The sequence below is a fragment of the Dendrobium catenatum genome, unplaced genomic scaffold, assembly GCF_001605985.2.
Source record: "Dendrobium catenatum unplaced genomic scaffold, ASM160598v2 fragScaff_scaffold_133, whole genome shotgun sequence".
Taxonomy (NCBI): domain Eukaryota; kingdom Viridiplantae; phylum Streptophyta; class Magnoliopsida; order Asparagales; family Orchidaceae; genus Dendrobium; species Dendrobium catenatum.
In genome coordinates, this window is record NW_021318595.1 from 470,016 (window position 1) to 493,631 (window position 23,616).

General features: G+C 36.5%; 1 protein-coding gene across 1 annotated transcript in view; it reads right to left on the bottom strand.

The window, feature by feature from the left end:
- The window catches only part of LOC110096014 (peptidyl-prolyl cis-trans isomerase CYP59), a 55,207-nt gene that overhangs the window by 17,014 nt on the left and 14,577 nt on the right, over window positions 1-23,616 (bottom strand). Inside the window, exons 4-6 of the mRNA XM_020821757.2 lie at window positions 11,428-11,478; window positions 11,243-11,340; window positions 2,540-2,639 (exon numbers count right to left, since the gene is read on the bottom strand). Of these exons, the coding sequence (XP_020677416.1) occupies window positions 2,540-2,639; window positions 11,243-11,340; window positions 11,428-11,478 (249 nt within the window). The remainder of the gene's footprint in view (window positions 1-2,539; window positions 2,640-11,242; window positions 11,341-11,427; window positions 11,479-23,616) is intronic.

Consider the following 23,616-nt stretch of genomic DNA (forward strand, 5'->3'; position numbering starts at 1 on the left):
TTATTGATTTTTTTTTTCATTATTTAGATTTCAACTTAAAAAAAGAAGATGTGACCCTCTGAACTACACTTGTGTTGAAAATGTAGATTTCTGGGCGCATGATGATGAATCACCAGCAGATCTTGACTTTAGAGGAATTAGAAACTGAGATATATCAAGAGAATGAAATGTAAGTTGTTGAAGAAGTAATCCACTAACTTTAGGTTTGGAGTCAGCCTATACAAACTTTGCCTAGAGAAATGAATATGATTGAGAGTTACAGAGTAGATTAAAATTTAGTTTTCAATTTAGATTTAAAAGAACATCGAACAAGGACCGTAGTTCACAGACTCTCAAGTTTGGACAATAGAAAAAGATATGAATATATCATTTAAATAAAATAAAAAATAAATTCTTATTTAATATTTTTAATTTATTGGTGAATGTGAACTATAGAATGAAGATGGAGATGACATAATTGACTTCAATGATTTATGTGCATTTGTGACTGTATATTTTGTTGAAGCGGGATATGAAAACTCAATTTATGAGGATAGCTTTCCCGATGCAAATTAGGAGATATTTGATTTTCTTTTTTTTGAAATTATTAAAATTATTGAACTATGAAAGAGACATTATTAACTTTATATATGTATTATGAATGTGTTATCTTTTTTTTATCAGTTGATATAAATTATCATAATCTTGCTATAATATTTTGCTTATTTACTTCATATTATGTGCATAATTAGAAGGTATTAGAGAAAAAATTCTTATCCATTTTATAATTTTTAATAATATTATTATTTATTACGTCATCGGTCGAACCGTAAACCTCTCCTTCTTTTGGTTCGTTGTTCGGTCCGATTTTCAAAACCTTAAAAAAAATTTCAACTCTACTCAACAGATACGAATGAGAGGAAGAAGGGGAACTTGTTGCTTTTATTTCAATGAAGTCAAATTTGGAAGAAAGATTCAATTGTTAGAAGTTGAAGGATGAGAGAAGAAATTTGCGCAACCTAATTTCTAAAGTTAGAAATGAAAGAAAGAGGGGGTTGCTCGTTGATTGTGCTTTTTCGTTCAACAGTAAGAAAGAAGAATGTGAGCTCATATTGTTTCAATTGGATTTCTAAAATTAAATTATAGAGAGGGATACAATAAGTGAATTCTCTATTATTAGTGTAGAAAAGAAGAAATTATAATTTCTATTTGATTTAATTAATTTAGGTGATTACGTTTGACATGGATGAAGTAGAAGAAGGTTCAATCTATGCGATCTAAATTAGAAAAAGATGAAGAATAATTAGAGGCAATCAAAGGAATTCAATTAAAATGCTTTTTTAGTCATTTATGAATGAGTAATACACAAAAATATAATAAAGCATGTGATTTAATAATTAAATGCATGAAACCTTAGTACGATAATCCTACGGGCTATGGAGGCAATGTGACTTCAGCATGATGAAGCCTAGGGCTAGAGATGACTTGGACCTAGACATCTTGGCATGATATAATCTTACATTTAGGAATGACATAAAATTTGAAAGGAAAGATTTGCAATTAAATGAAACATCTATATGATTAAATTCAGGATTAATTATTTAAAATAACTAACATGATGTTACTAAACCTTGTAAAATTTTGATTGGTATTTTATCTTTTTTATTTAGGTGAGCATATTAATATTATATGTTCTTTAGATACAACTTTTTGAAGTTGATCCAGAAAACCTCCAATTAATCCTCCAAACTATCTACCATAGCAATCACTTGAAAGCAAGACTATCACTTAGAAAACAATGAAAATTCTTGAGGTCTTCCTCTTTTAGCTTCTATTTGCACGCTTCCAAAGAAAGATCCTCAAGGAATATTCACATCAAACACTTGGGTGTTTCTAGTAAGATTATTCCAAAATGATTCCAAATGCCTTTTTTCATATCAATTTTCTCAAAAATCACAATGAATTTCTTAGCAGGACACTTCTCATTGAATTCTCTTCTATATAATAATTGTACGGCTTGCAAGACCTATATTTTTTTTCTATCCTACAAAAGAAAGTAATAGTTATTATCTGAAAGAGATTTTCAGTAATTGAAGGTAAAACATCCATCCAGCAAGCCAAAAAAAGGCATGCATCCAATATAAGAAATTGAATAGAATTCAGGATACAAATCCTGAACTCTAGATCCTAAGTATACAGGATGAGCGTCCTGCATTTGTTTCAATGAATTTAGTTTGACGCAAACCTTCAAAGCAGAACACTAAGCAAAGTCATTAGCCATAACGAATGGGAAGATTAAAAACTTAAGTCCATGCCACACAAAGTTGAATCATTCTTGTCCCGATTCCACAGCAGCACAAGGCCCACAGAGAACCAAACACATATACAGCAGAGTACATGTTATGGTATACATGACCGCAGAAGTTCAGCCATATTATATTTAGAAAAACATCACATGATAGCTGAGATGTCAACTCACACAACTCATCAGCCCACAAAAAATAAAGAATAGTTATTCATAACATATATTTAATATCCTTCAGAAAACTATTGAAGGTACCTCTTCAGGTGGTTTTCCCTCTGGGGATTTCTCAGGAACAAATTCGGCAAGTTGAGATGGATCATCAAAGGGATCATCCAAAATATATGTATGCTTGATTCTGTCACATACCAACATCAAATTTATTGGTTAGGGATTACGATGAAATTATCAGAATAATCATAAGAAATCACTATTGATAATCAAAAGTGCCTTAAACATCGTGCTCATGAAGAACCCTTATCATAGAATTATAAAAGCCTTTAAAGTTGAAAACAAACCTTTATATTAACAAACCTCTTCAAAAGAAAAGTTTACACAACAGTTTTAAATCAAATCCACATTGTAAAAGATAATTAAAAAATGCACGAGTAATGCAAGCAACAAAGCTAGTAATAGGACAAATGGATAAAAAAAAAAGCAGAGCTTATAAAGAACCCTTATCATTGAATTGCAAAATAATTTTAACGTCCACCCTTATTATAAGCAAACCTCTTCGAAAGAAACTCTTATACAAGCGTTTTAATTCAAATCCTTACTTCAAAAGATGATAAAAAAGGGAAATGCATGAGGAATAGGGCAAGTACCTATGCTAGTAGTCTGATAAATGGGCAAATAAAGCAGTACCATAGAATATACCAAAAAATAATCATAAAAAATATTCGACAATAGTACTATAGTCTCATGTCTTCTGCTGCATGGCACATCAGTGATGAACCAAGAATTCAATTTTTTCACGTTGCAAATATGCCAATAATACATGGGCAAGCAGAAAAATATTTACAAATGAGGGAATTATTTACCATAGGCTCAGATTATATAATAAAGATAAAATTTGAAGTACACTGAATGTGTGTGCGTAAGTTTTCCTAAATTAATGATTATCCATATATTCCTACTTACTATTTCATCATAGGAGCTCATCACCCAGAACGTGAGAAATTAAGTCAAACCCTTCGTAAAACAGTAAATTATAAGACATTTCATATCAGATTAAAAATAAACAAAGATTAAATTCTAGGACATTGTATGAATGTGAATACTATGCATTATTTATGTGCAAATGCATGTTCCTGCATCTCGTATGAGGTAAGACCAAACTAAAGATAAAAGTTAAGTGAACGATAATTTTCTTCAAGTCATTATGCCCTCTAATTTTTCTTTCTTTAAAGATTATTGTCTTATTAAAATTTAATTTAATTTCCTTTTATACTTAGGAAAACTAAATAGCCTATTTAACCTTCGATCAAATCATTGGGTTGAATCGATCAATTAAGAGTAAGCTAGACCTGAATTAAAGTAAAAGATTATGATAATGTTACGACCGGTCTAGTAGGACCGGCCTTCTAGCCGGCCCAACAGCAAGGGGGCGGACCAGCTACAAAGGGCGGAACATTAGGAATTTCGGCCACTCTTATGGGCCCCAGTAAACCAATTATTTCATATGCTATGAGGATTAAGAAAGGAATTAATGAAGTGAATATGGGAATTTGAATTCAAAATAAGGAGGAAATTAATTAAGGAAAGAGAGATCTTTTAGGGTTAAATTGGGAAGAAGAGTAGGGGTAAATATATAGGGATTATTATTTTGTATTAGGGTTATGTTTAGATTGAGTTTTTCAACTGCAGTTTTCCTATGAGGGCTTCTTGGAGTCGTCTACGACTAGGTCGATCGGGAGAGACGATCTACATCTCTAATTGTAAATCGCTTGTATATTTTGTTTCTTATTGAGTTATTAATCAAAATCAGCCAATTGTTCCTCCTAAAGTTGCTATTTTTCTATGAATTTCCTGCTGTTGCATGCTGAATTTGACCCCAAGGCGTATCAAATTAGTATCAAAGCAGTGTCCTGGGTAGAAAGTTAAAGTCCCCATTGTTGATTTCTGCTGAAATTTTTTCCACCTTGCTGATTTTCGTTGTTTGAAGGCTAAAATCTGTGAATGGAAGCAAAGAAGATGGAAGCTTTGTAAAGCGTGATGGGACAAGTTAGGGCTAAGAAGCAGGAGAAACATTCCGGGATGGAGGAAAGATTTTCTGGATTGGAGGGAAGGTTCTCCTCTATGGAAAGTCATTTTGGAAACATGTAAGGCATGATGAGAACATTGATCGAGATGCAATCGAAGGCTTTGACTATAACTCCTAGGGCTGATTGGAAAGGGAAGAAAGTTCAGGAGGAGGAAGATGAAGTGGAGAGCATTTTTTCCTCCAGGACTACCTCAAAGGATTTCGAGGAGAACTGCATCGAGGTATCCGAAAGAAAGGGCAGCATGAAGGGGGGAGAACAAACCCTTTTGGAGGCCACCCAAGAAGGAAGGGAGGTGGACTTAAGGAAGCAACAGCGGGGCCGAACCATGGGTTCAAATCCTCCAAGGGAAGAAAGGAGAGAATCGAACTACCACTACACAGGAGGAACTAATGGAGGAAGAAACCATTGGGGTATGGATGCGAGGTCAAGAAAGCTAAATATGCCAGTTTTCGAAGGAGAAGATGCTCAAGGTTGGGTGTACCAGGTGGAGCGTTATTTTGCGATTAATGGTCTGATGGAAGGAGAAAAACTGATGGCAGCAGGGCTATACTTGGAAGGAAAAGCCCTAGCTTAGTTTTAATGGAGAAAAGCTAGGTATCCAATCTATTCATGGGAAGAATTTAAGGATTGTTTGTTAGAATGTTTCCGAACCATTCGAGAAGGGAACCTCCACGAACAATTCTATGCCTTAACTCAAGAAGGGACAATCATAGAGTATTGGGAGAAATTTGAGTTGCTATCTGGTAGACTGGGGTGTTATGGTTGATTGGGGGCTGGCTTTTTGAGCACCTGATTGCTCGGTTCCTGAGCATGCCGTGCTCTTTCCTTGGTGTATGTTGGGCTCCAGGCTGTTCCTTTTCTGGCTCAGTTTTTTGGGCTAGTCGTGTCCTTTTCTCTTTGATTTTTCCTCTGTTTTGATTAGCTGTTTGGGGCAGTTGTTTTGGGTGACTATTGGGTTTCTTTCCCTATATATATGGGATGTTAGCTGCTGTTGGGAGGTTGTTAAAGTGGATATTTGTCTCTAAAAACCTGAGGGTTTTCTTCCAAAGCTTGTGAGCTTCTTCCCTACTTCTTCTTCTAAGTCTTCTACCTAGTTCTTCTCTACACAAGTTACCCTTCCATTGTATCCTTCTTCTTAAATTTTCATAAGTTGTAGTGTGCCTTTGTTTTAATATTATTATTATCTTGTTTATATTTATCTATATTGTAAGAAAGGAAGGTTGTGTCTTTGCGCTATTATTTTGTTGCATCAATTTGATATCAGAGCCCTTAGTTGTCTTCTATTCTTCCTTTCTTCTTTATAAAAATATGGATAATCAACAAGCTAAATGGCAACATATGTTTATGCAACAACTGGTTAACCTACAACAACAAATGGAAGCAATGACTAATACCCTGGCTGCACTAAGTCCAAACGACAAACCTATTTTGAAACAAAATGCGGAATCCAATAGGGTGAAATCTATATTCCAACAAGCATATTCTAGTTGTCTGCAAAACTCACTTTGGAGAACGCCTATTGATGAAGTTGGTTCTTTAATTAATCCTGATTCAATTCATAATCTTTGTAGTAAGTTACCATTTTTTCCTCCTGTGAAGCAACATCCTAAAAAAAAAAGTGCAGGCAAGTTATGCTCTTCAAGATGCTCAGTTTACTATTTATCTAATCGATTATATTGTGGATAAATTTGATACTCAAACAGTAGACAAAGTTGAAATCGTGGATAGATTGGTAGCGTGTGAGGAACAATGTATTAAAAAAAGAGCGAGCTGCAAACACCGACTGACAAAGAGGTGCAAGACCATGAAAGGCACAATGGAGAAACTGTTATTCTTGAAAGTCAATTTGATGAAGCAATGTTGCAGTATGTTGATCAACCTATCTACAGCAAAATACCGCTGAATGAAGTAAACATGGAAGAAGAGAAGGTGAGGCAGCCAGAAGAACTACAATTGGGAACAACGGCCATGGAGGAAGTTGTTGATAAAGCCTTTATAGATCATTAAAATATTGAAGGAAACATGCAACTTATAGAGGATGAACAACTTGAATTGATGAATCTAGCTGCATCAAGTAAAGGTTTATCATCCATTATTTTCCTTGACAAGTATACTTTGGTTAGCAATCTTCTCTCAAAAGATGTTGAGCTTTTTGAAAGAGCTGGTTCAATCACATATCATGTTAAACCTTAATTTGAGAAAAATTCTTCCATTGTTAAAAAGATATTAACAAGCGCTGCTAAAACCAAACAGTTGTGTGAGACTTCGTCCCTTATTGTTCCTAATGATGTTGTGGATATCTGTACAACCCAAGAAAAACATGGAATGCACCAACGACTTTTGCTTGGATGAAATGGACGTCCCCCTGACTGACTGTTGAAGATGAAGAGTTATAGCTTCATCATCCTGATATCTCTCGGCAAATGATTGAAGCGTTCTCATCAGGAGATGAGATTCTCCATCTGGGGAAAATTGATGTAGGCAAAAAAAAATATTTCCTTGGGTATTAAATGTTGGGCTGAAATTAGCTAAATGGGCTTGACCCATGACTCTTTGGTTGTTTGGTGTTTGGGGTGTTATGACTGATTGAGGGCTGGCTTTTTGAGCACCTAGCTGCTCAGTTCCTGAGCATGTCATGCTCTTTCCTTGATGTCTGTTGGGCTGCTGACTGTTCCATTTTTTGCTCGATTTTTTGGGCTGGCCGTGTCCTTTTCTCTTGGGTTTTCCCTCTGTTTTGGTTGGCTGTTTGCGGCGGCTATTTTGGGTGACAATTGGATTTCTTTCCCTATATATATGGGATGTTGGTTGTTGTTGGGAGGTTGTTAAAGTGGATATTTGTCTCTAAAAACCAGAGGATTTTCTTCCAAAGCTTGTGAGCTTCTTCTTCCCTACTTCTTCTAAGTCTTCTTCTACCTAGTTCTTCTATTCACAAGTTACCCTTCCATTCTATCCTTCTTCTTAAATTTTCATAAGTTGTAGTGTGCCTTTGTTTTAATATTATTGTTATCTTGTTTATATTTATCTATATTGTAAGAAATGAAGGTTTTGTCTTTGAGCTATTATTTTGTTGCATCACCAATGCCCCTATCACCTTACAGTAACTTATGAACCAAGTGTTCCAGCCATACCTTCGAAGGTTTGTCCTAGTATTTTTTATGGCATTTTGATATACAGTAGAACACTTGGAGCACTTAAAGACTGTCATGGAGACATTGAAGGAGCATCAGCTATCTGCTAACTAGGAAAAGTGAACTTTTTGACTATCAAAAGTGGAGTATTTAGGGCATGTGGTATCCAAAGAGGGGGTCAGCTGACCAGTCCAAGATTCAAGCCATGGTGGACTGGCATCTTCCTAAGAATTTGAGGGAGCAGCAGGGGTTCTTAGGGCTCATCGGTTACTACCAAAAGTTTGTGAAGGTATATGGTACCATAGCAAGACCTTTAAAGGAACAATTGAAAAAAGATAATTCCAAATGGGTTGAGGAAGCAACCCAAGCGTTCCAAGAGTTGAAGATAGCGATGATAAGTGTACTTGTGTTGGCACTTCCAAATTATAGGAGACCCTTTGTGGTGGAGATGGGTTAGGAGCAGTACTCATGCAAGAACAGAGACCTATTGCATACTTTTGCTAGTTTCTCACAACCAAGGCAAGGCTCAAGTTGGTGTATAAGTGAGAGTTGGTAGCGATTGTCTTAGATATTCATAAATGGCGGCCTTATCTATTGGGGAGATATTTCATAATCAAGACATATCAGATGAGCCTGAAGTTTTTGTTAGAATAGCGGATGGTCACTGAGGAGCACTAGGGATGGCTATCCAAGTTACTTGGATATGATTTTGAGATTCAGTACCGACCAGGACTAGAAAATAAGGCAGCAGATGCCTTCTCTAGGAGAGGCAAGGGACCTCAGTTGGCGGTCTTGTCATTACCATTGATGGTAGATTGGGAGCATTAAGACATGAGAATTTGAGGAAGATCAGAGAGGAGCTGTTGAAGGATCCTAATAGTCACATAGGTTATGTTTTGAAATAGGGACATATACTATACTATGGGAGGCTTGTGTTACCTCGAACCTCAGGATATATTCCCAAACTGCTGTAAGCGTTCCATGGCAGTGTGATAGGTGGGCACTTTGGAGTTGAAAAGACATATAGTTGACTTTTAGCTTAGTTATATTGGGTAGGGATGCGTTGCTATGTAGATAGCGGGGTAGCCAAATGCGATGTGTGAAAAAGACATAAGTACCTAGCCATGCCGCCAACAGGGTTACGACAACCCTTAGCCCTACCTAAGAGACAGTTCACAACGTTCCACCTTGAGAACAAGGTGCATTTTTGGGAAGATAGTGTTGTTAAGACAAGTCCAGTAGGACCAATCCTATAGCCGGCCTAGCAGCCTATGATGCACGAACATGGACACGACGACACGGACACGACACGACACAGACACGGTTTTTTTTTAAAATATAGGACACGGGTACAGCGCAGACACGACAATACATTTTTTTATATAATGTATATATATTAATGTTATATCATATAAAAAATGACAAACAATAATAAATGAATGACATGATAATTTGTCTAGCTTATAATATAAAATATTTAGTACAAAATATCTAATACAACAAAAAAAATATAAGCGAATAATCACTACTGCAACATCAAGAATTCAAGCTTCAACTACTAGGATTAGCTTTAGAGGTTTGTTTTTGGCCTTCAATATCATCATCATTGAATATCACTGCTTTCAACTCTGGTTCAACAAGAGAAAGATTTGTAATTGTACAAAAAGAGAGGAGATAAAAATACCTTCACTGCCAAAGAGAAATGAAAATGAGAATATTCGATGAATGGGCATTAAATGCAGACATTGATTTGGTGTTGTGGATAGGAAATAAGAAATTTAGTTTAATTCTCGCCAAACATAAGAAATTAAATTTAAAAAAATTATAAAATATTTAAGATACGCATGTCGGACACGCGTATCCAATTAGTTTTTAATATTTTTTTAACCGGACACATTTTTGGAGTGTCCGACACGTGTAGGAGGAGTGTCGGACGAGTGTCGTGTCGGACACGGTGTCGGACATTGCACGCCTCTTTGAGGAGAAGTGTCGGTGCATTATAGCTAGCAGCAAGGGGGCGAACCACCTACAAAGGGTGGAACATCAGGAATTTCGACCCTCCTTGTGGGGCCTTGCAAGCCAATTATTCCATCTGCTAGGAGGATTAAGGAAGGAATTAATGAAGGGAATTTGGGAATTTGAATTCAAAATAGGAAAGGAATTAATTAGGGCAAGAGATATCTTTTAGTGCTAAATTGGGGGGAAGAGTAGGAGCTTATATAGGGCTTATCATTTTGTAGAGTTATGTTTTGTTTGAATTTTCTATTGTGGTTATTTTGCAAGGGCTTCTTAGCAGCGTCTAGGTTGATCGGGAGAGACGATCTACCTCTAATTATAGATCGCTTGTATCTTTTGTTTCTTGTTGAGTTATTAATCAAAACCAACCAATGGTTCATCCTAAATCTGTTGTTTTTGTTGTTTTTCTGCAAATTTTCTACTGTTGCTTGTTGAATTTGACCCCAAGGCGTAACAGATAATTGTTTGTGTAAGTTAAGTAGCGTAGAAAAATATTTATTTGAGACAACTTTCAAGTTGACTCCAATAAGGACATAATAGCATATGATGTGTCAAGTTCAAGTTGAATTGAACAAATGTCAGTGAGCCATCCTCAAGTTGAAGAAAATGGATTTGGATTTAAGTCATTTAAAGTTTGAGCAACTATAGAGTGAGTTCTAAGTTTCACACATAATTGTTAGCCATGAACAAATCATATATCTTCCAATCCTTTATGCTTGAACCTGGTCAAATACACTTTCAACACCACATGCTTGGATCACTGAAATTCAAAGAAGCCTCCTTTATAAACAAATACACCTAACAGCTCCTCTTGTCAAAACAAACAACTCGCTGCCTGGCAGCTACGGCACCACCTGCACTGTCATCGCTATATGCAGCAATCAACTCCCAATTTGGGTGACTAAAGTCTAAAAATATGTACCCTTTGTGAGAGTCACCGCCATTCCTGTACAGTCTGTGAAATGTTGCAGTTTTGCGAGAAAAATGGACTGATTTAAGTAGTGTAAGAAATGAAGGACATAAATCAAACTGCCCAGAATTTTTAATTGTTATATCTGAGATTCCAAATATATATGAATTTTTTTAAACATAATGACACTAAATATGTTAATATAAAACTTCATTAACTTCACTGGTGATCATGACTCCATAAATCTGCAGTTCATCAGGATCCCTCCAATATAAGAATGGGGAGGGATTTACATACGGGGGTTTCCCTTTGCATTGTAAAGAAAGTTATTTCCGCATATTAAATTCATGATCTTCAAGTCACCAAAAAAAATACATGCTAATCATTGCTACAGGCCTGCAACATAAGTCTACAAAAGCCAACGGCATCAAATCCAAAAAAATAGGCAAAATTAGAAGGCTTGAAAGACCTTTAAAAACAAGTTGACTCCGCCACAACACCTAATTTTATCTGGGGATACAAGTCATAGATGCACAGGGAGCAATATGATTTAAATCACAGAAGTAGGGACAGTTTGTAGAAAGATAAGCCAAATATTACACAGCAAGAAAACATAATATGGATCTAGTATCATAAAGCTGACCTGATGTCCTTGAAAGGTCTACCTTTAGCATCAACATAGGATTCATTTATTTTTACTAAGCTATCTAAGCTTTCTTTCTCTTCAACAACACCAAACACCTAGATCAATTAAGTGGAGAATGTACATTGTTCAAGGCAGAACTCTGACAAAACAGAACAAACAAAGCTAGCCACAAGTAGTCTTACCGTGTGCTTTCCATCAAGGTAGTCTATTTCATCTCGCAGTGTAATGTAAAACTGGCAAAAAGTTGTTGGAAATTACAATTAAGTGATGAGAAAAACAAATAATCATGTACTGCAGTAAAAAGATTTTTCAGTGCAACAGAACATGTAGGATAGAAAAAATTGGAAAGCATAATTTCAATGCAAAGCCATCTAGAGTAGCAATATTTATTTGACATAAAATATTAAGCATAAGGGTTGCCGACTACAATCAACTTGATATCCTAACAGGTCGCTTTGTTCTGAAAGCCATTGGCTTTACCAGCATTAACCAATTTCAATAATTATTGAAGGATCCTGAAACTCACTAGTAAATCAAACTTAGTAGGGATCCTTGATCACATGGCTTAAGGGTTCTACTATTGAATCTATCCTCCTATGGTCCTTAGATTGCAATATATGTACCTTGTCCTCCTATTCTAGCCGCCAGACCCTCTTGGGCATTTTCCTTTCTCTATAAATAACTTTAATTTATCTCTAATGTAAGCCTTTTGGAGAAGTTGATGAATACTTCAACACTTTGTACATAAACAAGTAATAAAATTCAAAAGAATGATTTTCAACTTTTTTAATTTTTACACTGTATCAAAGAGAGGTTAGGGTTTTCTTCGTAAAACCTTTGTTCTTTCTTATTTCTCTCTCGTATTGTCGAGATTCTTTTTTATCTTCATTGTGGCTAGTTTCTTTGACTTTTCTTCCAAGGAGTCAACCATCATAAATGGTGGAAATCAAACTAAAAGAGAACTCTAGGGGCTACAATCCTCATATTGCCTAAATGGAAGAAATTATTTAAAATACCCAAATTATGAAGACCTTTTTAAAAGGAAAGAGAAAGATCTATAATCTTATGAATCCTCATCAAAAGACAAAACAATAAAAACATTGTGCTTTTGGGTGAAGCAGGTAGCACAATTATGATATGGTTGTGGAATAACATGTTGGCATAAATCAATGGGTCATATATGCTTCTCTCAATCGCAGGAAGTTTGAAATGTTATCAAAAAAACGTAAGCAAAGGTGAAGGATGATGCCCTCACCTATGAGATTAAAATTAAAATGTCAGCAATCAACTAAGATAACATTTCTGTTATTAAGCACTTTAATGCAATGAAGGTTTATTAGCTTGAGCTCGATTATTATCAATATTTCAAGATGACATGGTGCAATGATGCAACAATTCATAAGTAATTTGTAGAAAGAGAAATGGTGTTTGAGTTCCCTGTAATACTCAATAATGACATCAGTCTAGTTCATATCGAAATCTTTAGTAGAGAAAATCTATCATAATTAAATGAGATTTTTTCTCTCTCATACGAACTCAAGAAGGAAGAAGGACGGTAATACTCAATACTCTGATACTCAATACTCCGATATCCAAAATATCTACCATGACAATCACCAAACCCTAAGGAAAGGGACTTACTGTTACAAGCTCTTTCCACAAAAAAGGACAAAAGCTTTCTTTCAAAAGCAATCTATGGTGCAACTACTGCAAGAGGAAAAGACAAAAAAAAACTACTAAAAACTCCATGGAAAGCCCAAAGCTATGGTGGAAATAAAGAAGATCACTGAAAAAATCAGGCCTATTTTGTGGAATTACAATGGGCTCAACTAAAAAAATTGACAAACTTAGGAACTTCCTTACTATTTGGAAAAATCATCTGTATCCTGCTATCTCACTTAAAATGGTATAACCTCTAACTCTTATGTTTTTAGTAACTTAAATAATTTTCCTCATAAATAAGTTTTAAACTTAGGAACCATTGATCACATGACCAACTTTACCAACCTTTTTCAAACCTACAAATTCTGCCCTAGCAATTGTAAAAATAAAAGTAGCCGATAATTCTCTAACAAATGTTCCAGGTCAAGAAAATAATTTAAATCTCTTTACATTTACTCTGAGTAATATACTAAATTTTTTCATCTAACAATAAATCTTCTATCAATCCATAAAAATTTAAAGACCACAACTACAAAGTAACTTTTTTTACTAAGCATTATGTATTTCAGAACCTCACTACAGTGAAGATGATTGGACAAGCTAGAGAAAAAAAATATGTTATATCTTCTTGAAAATGAAAATCACTTATCATGTTCTTTAATTTTCACCCCCATCATAAACAACGCCTGAAAATATAATTACATGTTACGGCATTTCTCTTTCAAAACACTATAATGTTTGTCTTATTCTCTTTTTTTGAATATAAAGATGAAAAAGTTTCATTGTAAGACTTGTAAAATTATCAAACATCATCATGTTATTTTTTCTAAAAGTGATTTTGGATCCTTTGCTCCTTTTCTTACCATTCTCTTTGACATTTTGAGACCTTTCAAAATCCCTAATATTTTTGGAGCTACAATATTTACACCTTTATTAATAATTGCACATACTATCAAGCAAAAATATGATGTTAACATTATTCTTCTCATTTTTGCTATTATGATATATAAATTATTCATACCAATGTCAAGATATTTCAGACTGATAATGCTCGTTATTACTTTAATTACGCATTATCATCTTTCTTTAAAAAAATGTATCATTCAACAATTCTCCTATTCTGGCACTCCCAAACAAAATAGAGTGGCAGAAATAAAAAATCTATATTTTATGAAAGTCATCAGGAATTTTTTTTTAGAATCAAGGTCAAAAAAAAAATTGTGGAGAAACAACTCTTACTACCACATACATAATCAATAGAATACCCGCAAGTGTGATTGTATTCAAAATTCCTATAAATTATCTATGTGAAGTCTCCCCCCACAAATAATTTGATGCCACTTGGAAGGAAAAAAAAAAACAAATTAGGTAAGAAAAAAATGCAGGAACACAAGTATGGGGGCATATTTATCATTATTCTAACAATAATTAAAGGTACAATTGATCTACTATTTGAGAGGTAGAACGGCTCTCTCACAAACTCTAGCTGCCACTAGGAACAACTTCAAGAAGAAATATAACAAACACAATCTCATAATGAAAGTAAAACAACCAAATCAACCCTAATTTAATCCTTCCTACTTCCCTCCCAAATCTGAATTCAAATCAAACCGCTTTCCCCAAATAAAATCTTTCCTAATTCAAATCAGCACTCTTTCCCTAAATAAAACATTTCCTAAATCAAATCAGCCCTCTTTTCCTAAATTAAAACCATCCTAAATAGCTCCTCATTGATTCCTCCTTAATAAATAATAGATCCCCTAGGCCCCACAAGTGGGGCCGAACTTCCCCCTCCTACTGCCCAAAGTTTCACCCAGCCACATGGCTAGTTCGGCATAGGTTGGGCTGATCGACTGGGCTAGTATGGGTTGGTCGTATCAATACTCCCCCCCGGTCCCGCTCCGACAAAAAGAAGCACCTTGTCCCTCAAGGTGGAAAGATGAGAGCGGACTCCTGATCATCTCATATGGCTCCCATGTGGCTTTCATACTCCGACAAATCCTTCCACTTGATTAGTACCTTCTATGTTTCTATTTTTCCTCGGCGCACCCTTTCTACTTCTAAGGGTTACAAAATGACCTCCATGTCTTCTATCAAAGTCGAGGGTAGTGAAGATGGCATGTATCTACTATCGCACAACTCAGCTATGATACATGAAATACTTGATGCAATGCTAACAAAAGTGGTAATCACAGTTGATAGGCCACTGCTCCAATGGGCTTCAAAACCTCATAAGGTTCAAAGTATCATGAGGACTATTTTTAATTCCTACTCTTGGTTAGTGTCTTCTGCCGGTAGGATCTCAGCTTCAAATAAACTATATCTTCTAGCTCGAATTGTATTTCTCTCTTGTGCTCATTAGCCTTCCTCTTCAGGATTTGTTCAGCCCTAAATAGATGTCCCTTGAGCTCTACTAATATCATGTCCTTCTCCTCTAAGTGCTGCTCTACACTGGATATTGATGTAGTGTTATACCCATAATATATCAAATGAGGTGGATCTCTCTCATAGAGAATCTTGAAAGGGGTGATTTGTGCTGCTGAATGGTACAAAGTGTTATACAAATACTCAACCCTAGCAATCCACTTTACCCAACTCTTCAGTATATCTAATACAAAGCATAGCAAATAAGTCTCCATGCTTCTATTGACCACCTTTGTCTGGCCATTTGTTTGGGAATGGTATGTCGAGCTTCTCTTCAGGACTGTACCCTATAAATGGAATAGCTTATTGCAAAAATGACTGCGGAACACCTTGTCACTATCAGACACAATGGATCCTAAAAATCCATGAAAGCGCACCACCTCCCGTAAGAAATCAGTAGTCACAGAGACCGTGGTGTAAGGGTGCTTTAGAGAGATGAAGTTTGCATACTTGCTCAGACGATCCACTACTATTAGTATCATAGAAAATCCCTCCAAATGCAGCAACCTCTCGATAAATTCCATTGTCACCTCCCCCCACACTCTTTTCGGCAGAGTTAGAGGCTGAAGTAATCCTCCTGGTATTATGGCCAACATGTGTCGCCGGCATATATCACATATTGCCACCCAGTCCTCTACATCTCGGTGCATCCCCACCAGTATAATTCTGCAGACAGACGACTGTAGGTTTTCTAAACTCCTGAGTGCCCTCCAACTACATTGTGCATCAGTCTCCACCACATATGGTCTGCTAAATCAGGAAATGATAATATTGGCATGCTGGCCATGGCTTTGTTCAGCTGCTCCAAGGCATATGTTGATGCATCCCCCCAATTGAAATCGTCGTTCTTCAGCTGCTTAGTCAGTAACCATGTTATCATGCCATTCCCTCGCACAAACTTTTGGTAGTACCTGATAAGACCTAAGAATCTTCTAAACTCCTTCAAATTCTTAGGTAAAGGCCAATCCAACATAGCCTCAATCTTGAACTAGTCTGCGGCTACCCCTGATCTGCTCACCACGTGTCTTAAGTACTCCACATGTGGCTGTGCAAAGGCACATTTCTTCAGGTTGTCATATAGTTGATTCTCCCTCAAAGTCTTCAGTGCAATCCTCAGGTGACCCATATGCTTTGCCTTCGTATGACAGCAGATCAGGATGTCGTAAAAAATGCCAAGAACTTCCTAAGGTAGGGTTGAAAAACCCGATTGACGAGGGACTAAAAAGTGTCTGAAGCGCTGATAAGGGCGAAAGGCATTACAAAAAACCGTAGTGACTCCTTATGAGTCCTAAAAGCTGTCTTGTGCATATCCCCCGACTTCATTTTGATCTAGTAATACTCCGACTTTAGGTCAACTTTCGAGAAGATGACCGCCCCAAACAATTCATCTAGCAGCTCATCAATCACGAGTATAGAAAACTTATCCAACATAGTTATCTTGCTTAAGGTCCTATAGTCAGCGCCAAACCTTCTTTTCATTAGTAAAACTGGGTTAAAAAGGGGCTCACACTGAGCTTGATAATCCATGCCTCAAGCATCTCTCTAATGAGCCTTTATATCTCATCCTTATGGTTGGACACTGATAGGAGAAGCTCCTTCCTTCAAGGTAATGGCGTGCTCGTGCTCTTTGGGTGGTGGTAATCCGCTAGGCCGCTGAAAAGCCTCAGGAAACTACTGAAGAAGCTGATGTACGCACTCAGGGACCTCGATTGCCTCCGAATCTTGGACCTCCTCCAGGCTTTGCAGCTCCATCAAGTAGCCTAGCCCTACATCCTGTATTGTTTTGAGTTTTGACCATGGTTTTGAGTGAAACAATAGTTCTGCACAGGATGGCATCTTCTCGTAGCACCACTCTCTTCCCCTCCACCTGAATCTCCATAGTGAAAGATTTTTCAGCCCACCTTTGTCTCCCCAATCATCTGTAACAACTCCATCCATAGGATCACATCAATGGTCCTTAAATCCGAAGGAAAAAAATCCTCCACTATATGTAGGCCCTAGAGTGTCAGCACCAACCCCTGTAAATCCCCCTACGCTTCTCCATCTTCCCTGTCCCCATCATAACTCCAAAGCTCCCCGTATTCACAAACTTCAATTCCAACTGATCCTCGACCTGATTTGAGATGAAGTTGTGAGTAGCCCTACTATCCACCAAGATCACCACTGGCCGCTCCCTAATTTGTTCCCTCACCTTCATGGTGTGATTTGGAGTAAATCTCACCACTGAGTTAAGAGGCATTTTTGCCAAATCAAGTTGAAGGTGCTCTCCTCTCGCTTCTGCTTCCTCCAATAACTCCTCGTTGTTGGTCTCCTGCTCTTCAAAAATCATAAGGACCTAGAGTGTGTGGTCTTTGTACTGATGGCCATGTGTATACTTTTCATCACATAGAAAGCACATATGTCCGATTATCTTGCACCTCTGCCTCTGTGAGGCACTTAAAGTTGGCCCCGATGCAAACTCCCCCATCCTTCTCCCTCGTTGAAATGACACTATTTGAGTCCTCAGTGTTATGAAGTAAAGACTCTCCTGTAGGAGCCTCTCATGACTCTGCTCCTACTCGTCCTCTCCATCTTTATCTGATCCTCCACCATCTGGGCTAGCTCCATCATCTCTCTCAACCCCCTCAGCCTGAACAATCAGAGATCTTCCTTATGTTAGGCTTTAGGCCCTTTATAAAATTTTCCTCCAACACCACCTTAAAAATCCCACTCAATTGCCCCAACAGCAACTCAAATATCTCCCTATACACCATGATGATCCCCTCCTAAGTCAAGGAAAAGAATTGCTCATGTAGGTCTCCTTTTTGAATGGCTCGAAAACCCTCGAACAAGCAATCCTTACACTCATCCCAAAAGTGAATTGGATATTTAGCCTTCCTCCACCGAAACCAAGCTAAGGCTTTCCCCTCAAGACATAGCCCTACAACTGTAGGTTTCTCCTCCTTATTCAACTCATTCACCACGAACTACCCTTGATGCACCGACACTTCTCCTCAAAGAGGTATGCAACGACCGACATGACACGCTTCTTATACGCCTCTAACTCGTGTCAGACATGTTGAAAACATGTCCGATTAAAAAAATATTAAATAAAAATTCGATGCACGCTTCTTAAATATTTTATGAAGCTTTTTTAAAATATAATTTCTTGTATTTAAATATTTATTTATTTAAAATATAAAAACTAAATTTTATATTTCTTGTCCACAACTCCATAATTTTGATTTTAATTCAAAATTTTTAAACATATTTTATAAAATATTATTGGTAAAAATATGTGTGAGTAAAATGAAAATGACATCTATTTATATTTGATTTCTCTAAATCAATAAATATCATATTTTATAAAATATGATAATTTTTTAAATTAAAACAAAAATTATTATTATTTTAATTAAATAATGTTTGATAAATTTTTTTAAAAAAATTTAAATTACTTGAAAATTATATTTAATAAATGTTTAATTAAAAAATGATCATAATACCCTTACGTTTAACACCATTAACTCCAACATTAGATGTTGGGACCAAAAAGACCCCATTTTGAAGAATTGAGGGATCAAATTAGTCTCTAAAAAGAAACGAGGACTATTTTGGTCCCTCACAAAGAGTTGAAGGATCATTTTGGCCATTTACTCTTTTTATTTCCTATTCACAACACCAAATCAATCGTCTGCACTCAATACCCCATTCGTCAAATATTTCCATTTTCATTTCTCTTTGGCGAGTCGCCGCTTTGGTTTCACAACAATACGCGATGTTATCTCAACATCGAAGTCTAATGTTGTTACAACATCGACATTTCAAAACCAACATTAAAATTTGACACTGTCTTGACATTGATGCTCGATGCTAGCAACATCTACACCCACAATTTGACAGCTCATCTTTGTTCAATGCCCTTTAAACATCGACGACCAACGCCCTTTCAGCTTCGACGACAAACGACCTGTTAATGTCGACGCCTGATACTTATTGCATAACATTGATGCTCGACTCTCGACAACATTGTTATCTCCACTCTCGATACTTGATACACAACATTAACGCTCAACTCTCGACACCCTAATATTAACTATTTTAAGCACAAATTTTAGTTAAATGACTTATTATTTCTAAATTATTTTTAATTTTATACTTATTTAATTTTATACACTATTTTTAAAATATAAAAATTATAATATCATGTCCAATGCGTGTCTGTGTTCAATATTTTAATTAATTAATTGTTGCATCGTGTCGTATTTGTGTCGCTATGTTCGTGTATGAGCATCATAGGAAATATCTCTCCACCCAATACACCCACCCATGAACATCCTCCACCTCAAATATTGGCATCTGAATATTACACACCTTAGCATCTCCAATCCAACTTCCTCTCCCTCCAATGGTTCCCCCCGTGTATCGAGGGTGGGAATCTCACATTCCTTCCATCCTCCTCACGTGACCCAATCCACATGGCTCAACTCGACCCCCACCATCTTGAGTTGACCACTCCCCTTGACCGAAACACCTCCCATAATGGTCAACCACAATACCACCTTCACCACAAAATTTCTTCCTTGTTGTCCCCCCATCCGGAAACCCTGATCTACCCTTATTAGAGCCCTAAGAGGTGGCTCTTGATGAAAGAAACTCTCCTCATCGAACTCCTCTCGTCTTATCTCCTTTCTCTTAAATTCAGCCAAGGGGACTTTGGTTAAGTCTTAGTTAGAGTTAGCAATCAGAACAACCAGTGAAATTTTGGATTGTATCTCCATGAGCTTCATCATCATCTCTTCCAACCCTCCAAATCGGCTCTCCATCCAATTCTCCATGGTAAAAAACCTTCTTTCGATGGTTGAGAACTTCTCCTTCATCCTAGATTTGATTTGCTCTACTTCATCTTCCAACACATTCATCTTATTTGCTGCCATCTCTCCAAAACCTCGCTTTAATACCAATTTGATGCGACTTGGAAGCAAAAACAACAAATTAGATAAGAAGAAATTGTAGTAACACATGTACAGGAGTTGATTTATGATTACTCCAACAATAACGAAAGATACAATTGATCTATTATTCAAGAGGTAGATCGGCTCTCTCACAAACCCTAGCCACAACTATGAACAACTTCAAAAAGAACTACAACAAAGACAATCTCATAATGAAAGAAAAACAACTCAATCAACCCTAATATAATCCTTCCTACTTCCCTCTCAATTTTGAATTCAAATCAACCATCTTCCCTAAATAAAATCTTTCCTAATTCACATCAACCATCTTTCTCTAAATAAAACCTTTCATAATTCAAATCAGTCCTCTTTTTCTGAATTAAAATCTTCCTAAACAGCTTCTCATTGATTCTAAATGATTTTTTTTTTTGGTAAAATATAGAGCATATATAAGCCTATAATGGTATAAAGCGAGACTAATAATAAAATGACATACTCAATTCTTTGGAATTGACAATCAGCAAACTTCTGCATCTATTGAGAAATTGAATACAATACACATCTTAATTTCTCAGTGAGTCAATCATGGATAGTCCATGTAACAACATGATGTAAAGAATGCTCTCCTATATAAGAATGTTGAAGTAAAAGTCCACATGAATCCACAACCAGAATTTGATATTTTTTATAAAGAATAAAATGTGCAAATTAAAAAAAAAAATGCATTGTATGGCCTTAAACAATCTACAAGATCATGATTTGGCAAAATAACAAAAGTCATGAACGAAATTGAATACAAACAAATAGAATATTATACCCTCTTCATAAAATACTATACTGATGGTAAAATGTCAATTATCAACATATATGTTGAGGTCAAGTTATCACAAGTGATGATAATAGAGAAAATGAGTTCAAGGTCGAAATAATTTTTCATAAATCAAATATCATGATTTATTATAGCTCAAATATTTTAGTAAATTTTCAACATATCTTTTAATTTTTATAATTATTACAAACCTTGTTTTAATTATTAAAATTAGTAAATAATCTCCAGCAATTTCAAAAATTTTGGCGATGATTAGAATTTAATTAGGGTTAATTAGAACATCAATCACCTATATATTACCAAATGTGGATTAATTTGTAAGTTTTCCTGATTAAAAATCTTATTTTAAATAATTAATTATACAATTAGTCAAGGAAAATTGTTAACGGTCATATATTTCAGAATCAAAATAATAAATTTCAAAGTTAGGTGGATCTAATGTTATTTATTAGCATTAAATTCCTATTTTCAAATAATCATTGCTAAATTATAATTAATAAAAAAAATTTCAGAAAATAATAAAAAGGCAAAAAATTTTAAAATCAAGTTTAATCTTCAGTAATCCTGGATTAGGTAGCTTAAGCAAATTTTTTTGAATTTAGAACACTAGCACAGACTTGTGTGGGTAGGTTGATTTGATCTTATCAATCATGTTTTATTTAATTCATGGTCATCGGATATGCATTTACCATGCATTGTTGTTGACATATATTTTTGCATCGAGGCAATCTCAACCTAAATCAAGTCGATTCAAGCCCGACTGGACTCAATCGCGCTCAATTGATCGTTGTCGAGCATCATTTAACTCAAATTGGACCCAAATTTAATTAAATTAAATTCAATCTAATTAAATTAAAATCAAATCGGTTCAAATCGAACCCAATCGAGCCTCGTCGAGCCAAATTCGATGTAATTCGACGTCAATTCAAGTTTAATTTTGCAAAATTGACTTGATCAGACTTAATCAGACGCGAATCGACTCAAATCAGTTTGAATCGAGTCCAATTTGGGTTCAAGATTAGCCCAATTGACTCTTCTAAATCAATCCCTTCATCCAACGGCTAGGATTTACCCTAATTATTAAATTTTGCAGCCGTTATCCGTCAAATTTTGATTTCGGCGGGCGGCTACAACAAAGAGATCGCGGGGATCTCTTATCTCTGGTGGCAAAACACTCGGGTAAGCATGGGCGTCCCCTTTGCGCGTAGAGAGTAATTAAAACATTTCATTGGGCAGGGTTTCGTCCCATATAGAGCGGAAGAGAAGCCAGCTTGCGGAAGTGTCTGCTTGTCCATCCCAAAGAGAGCGAGAGAGAGTGGAAGGAGAAAGCTCCAGGCAGAACTCCCATTCGCGCCAAAGGTCTCTATTCGACCCTGTGCTCGCGTGCCGAAGCCCTGCCCGACTCTGCCTAATTTGGTTGCGGAACCCCAGCCCGACTCTGTTTGCTTCAGTTGTCGAACCTCCTGGTAGTTCCGCCTCCCTTAGTCGCTCAACTGGCCGAAGCCTTTGGCCTCTAGGTCGGAGACCCCGTCTGACCCGAAGACTCCTTTGCTGTGATTAGAGAAGGCGGAAGGTTTCTTCTACTTCCTCTTTCGATTCCGACGACCTCGAGACAACAAGGAAGCTGTTGGAAGCTTCCAAACGATGCTTTGGAAGCTTGGGAGCGTCTTGGACATCAAAGGAAACCTCCGAAGCATCTTGGACAGCAGCGGCGATCTCGGAGCATCTTGGACAGCGACTTGGAGCTTGGATCGGAACTTGGACAGCATCCACAACTTGGACAGCAGCTTTCTCGCCTTTAGCTAGGCGAGTGGATCGTGGTTTGCGCCGTGACAACTTGGCGAGGTAAAATCTTTGAAAACTTAGTGAGACCTAGGGTCCCCCAAGGCCAATTGATGTGTGGTTGACGTCCTCAAGCCTTAGGTCCTTAAAAAACTTCAATTTTCGCTCTCCCAAAATCCCTCATTGTCTGTCTTCTTCGCAAAACAGTGAAAACTTAGCAGTTTCCATTTGTTGGTTCTCATGTGAGAGTCCGGAGAGGATGTTAACGTGTGTAGGGGTGTTGGATATGAGAGTCCGGAGAGGATGTTAACGTGTGTAGGGGTGTTGGATGGGTATCCAACACCTCTTAAATGCATGTTTGTGCATCATATTGAGCTCAACACTTTCACCTATGTTCAAACCCTAGGGTATGTTGTTATTCATAGTCAAATTGAATGTTTAGCTTGCATATCCTCCCAAAAATTTTATGTCATATACATCCCTACTCAATGTTAATGTCATGACAAAATTGACTTAGTGCATTGAACTTGCATTTGCAAGGATCCTTGTCATTTGAAACTTGTAAAGCTCATGAGTAAATTCATTTAATCTCCAATGTTTATAAAACGAGTTAGGGTATCCAATAAACCCTCAAAGGTTCATATGCTATACTTAACTCCCCTTTTGGAATATGTGAATAGATTCATGCTACTTTCAAGTCAAGGTGACTATACAAAGCGGCAAGTAATCCGAGCATCTAA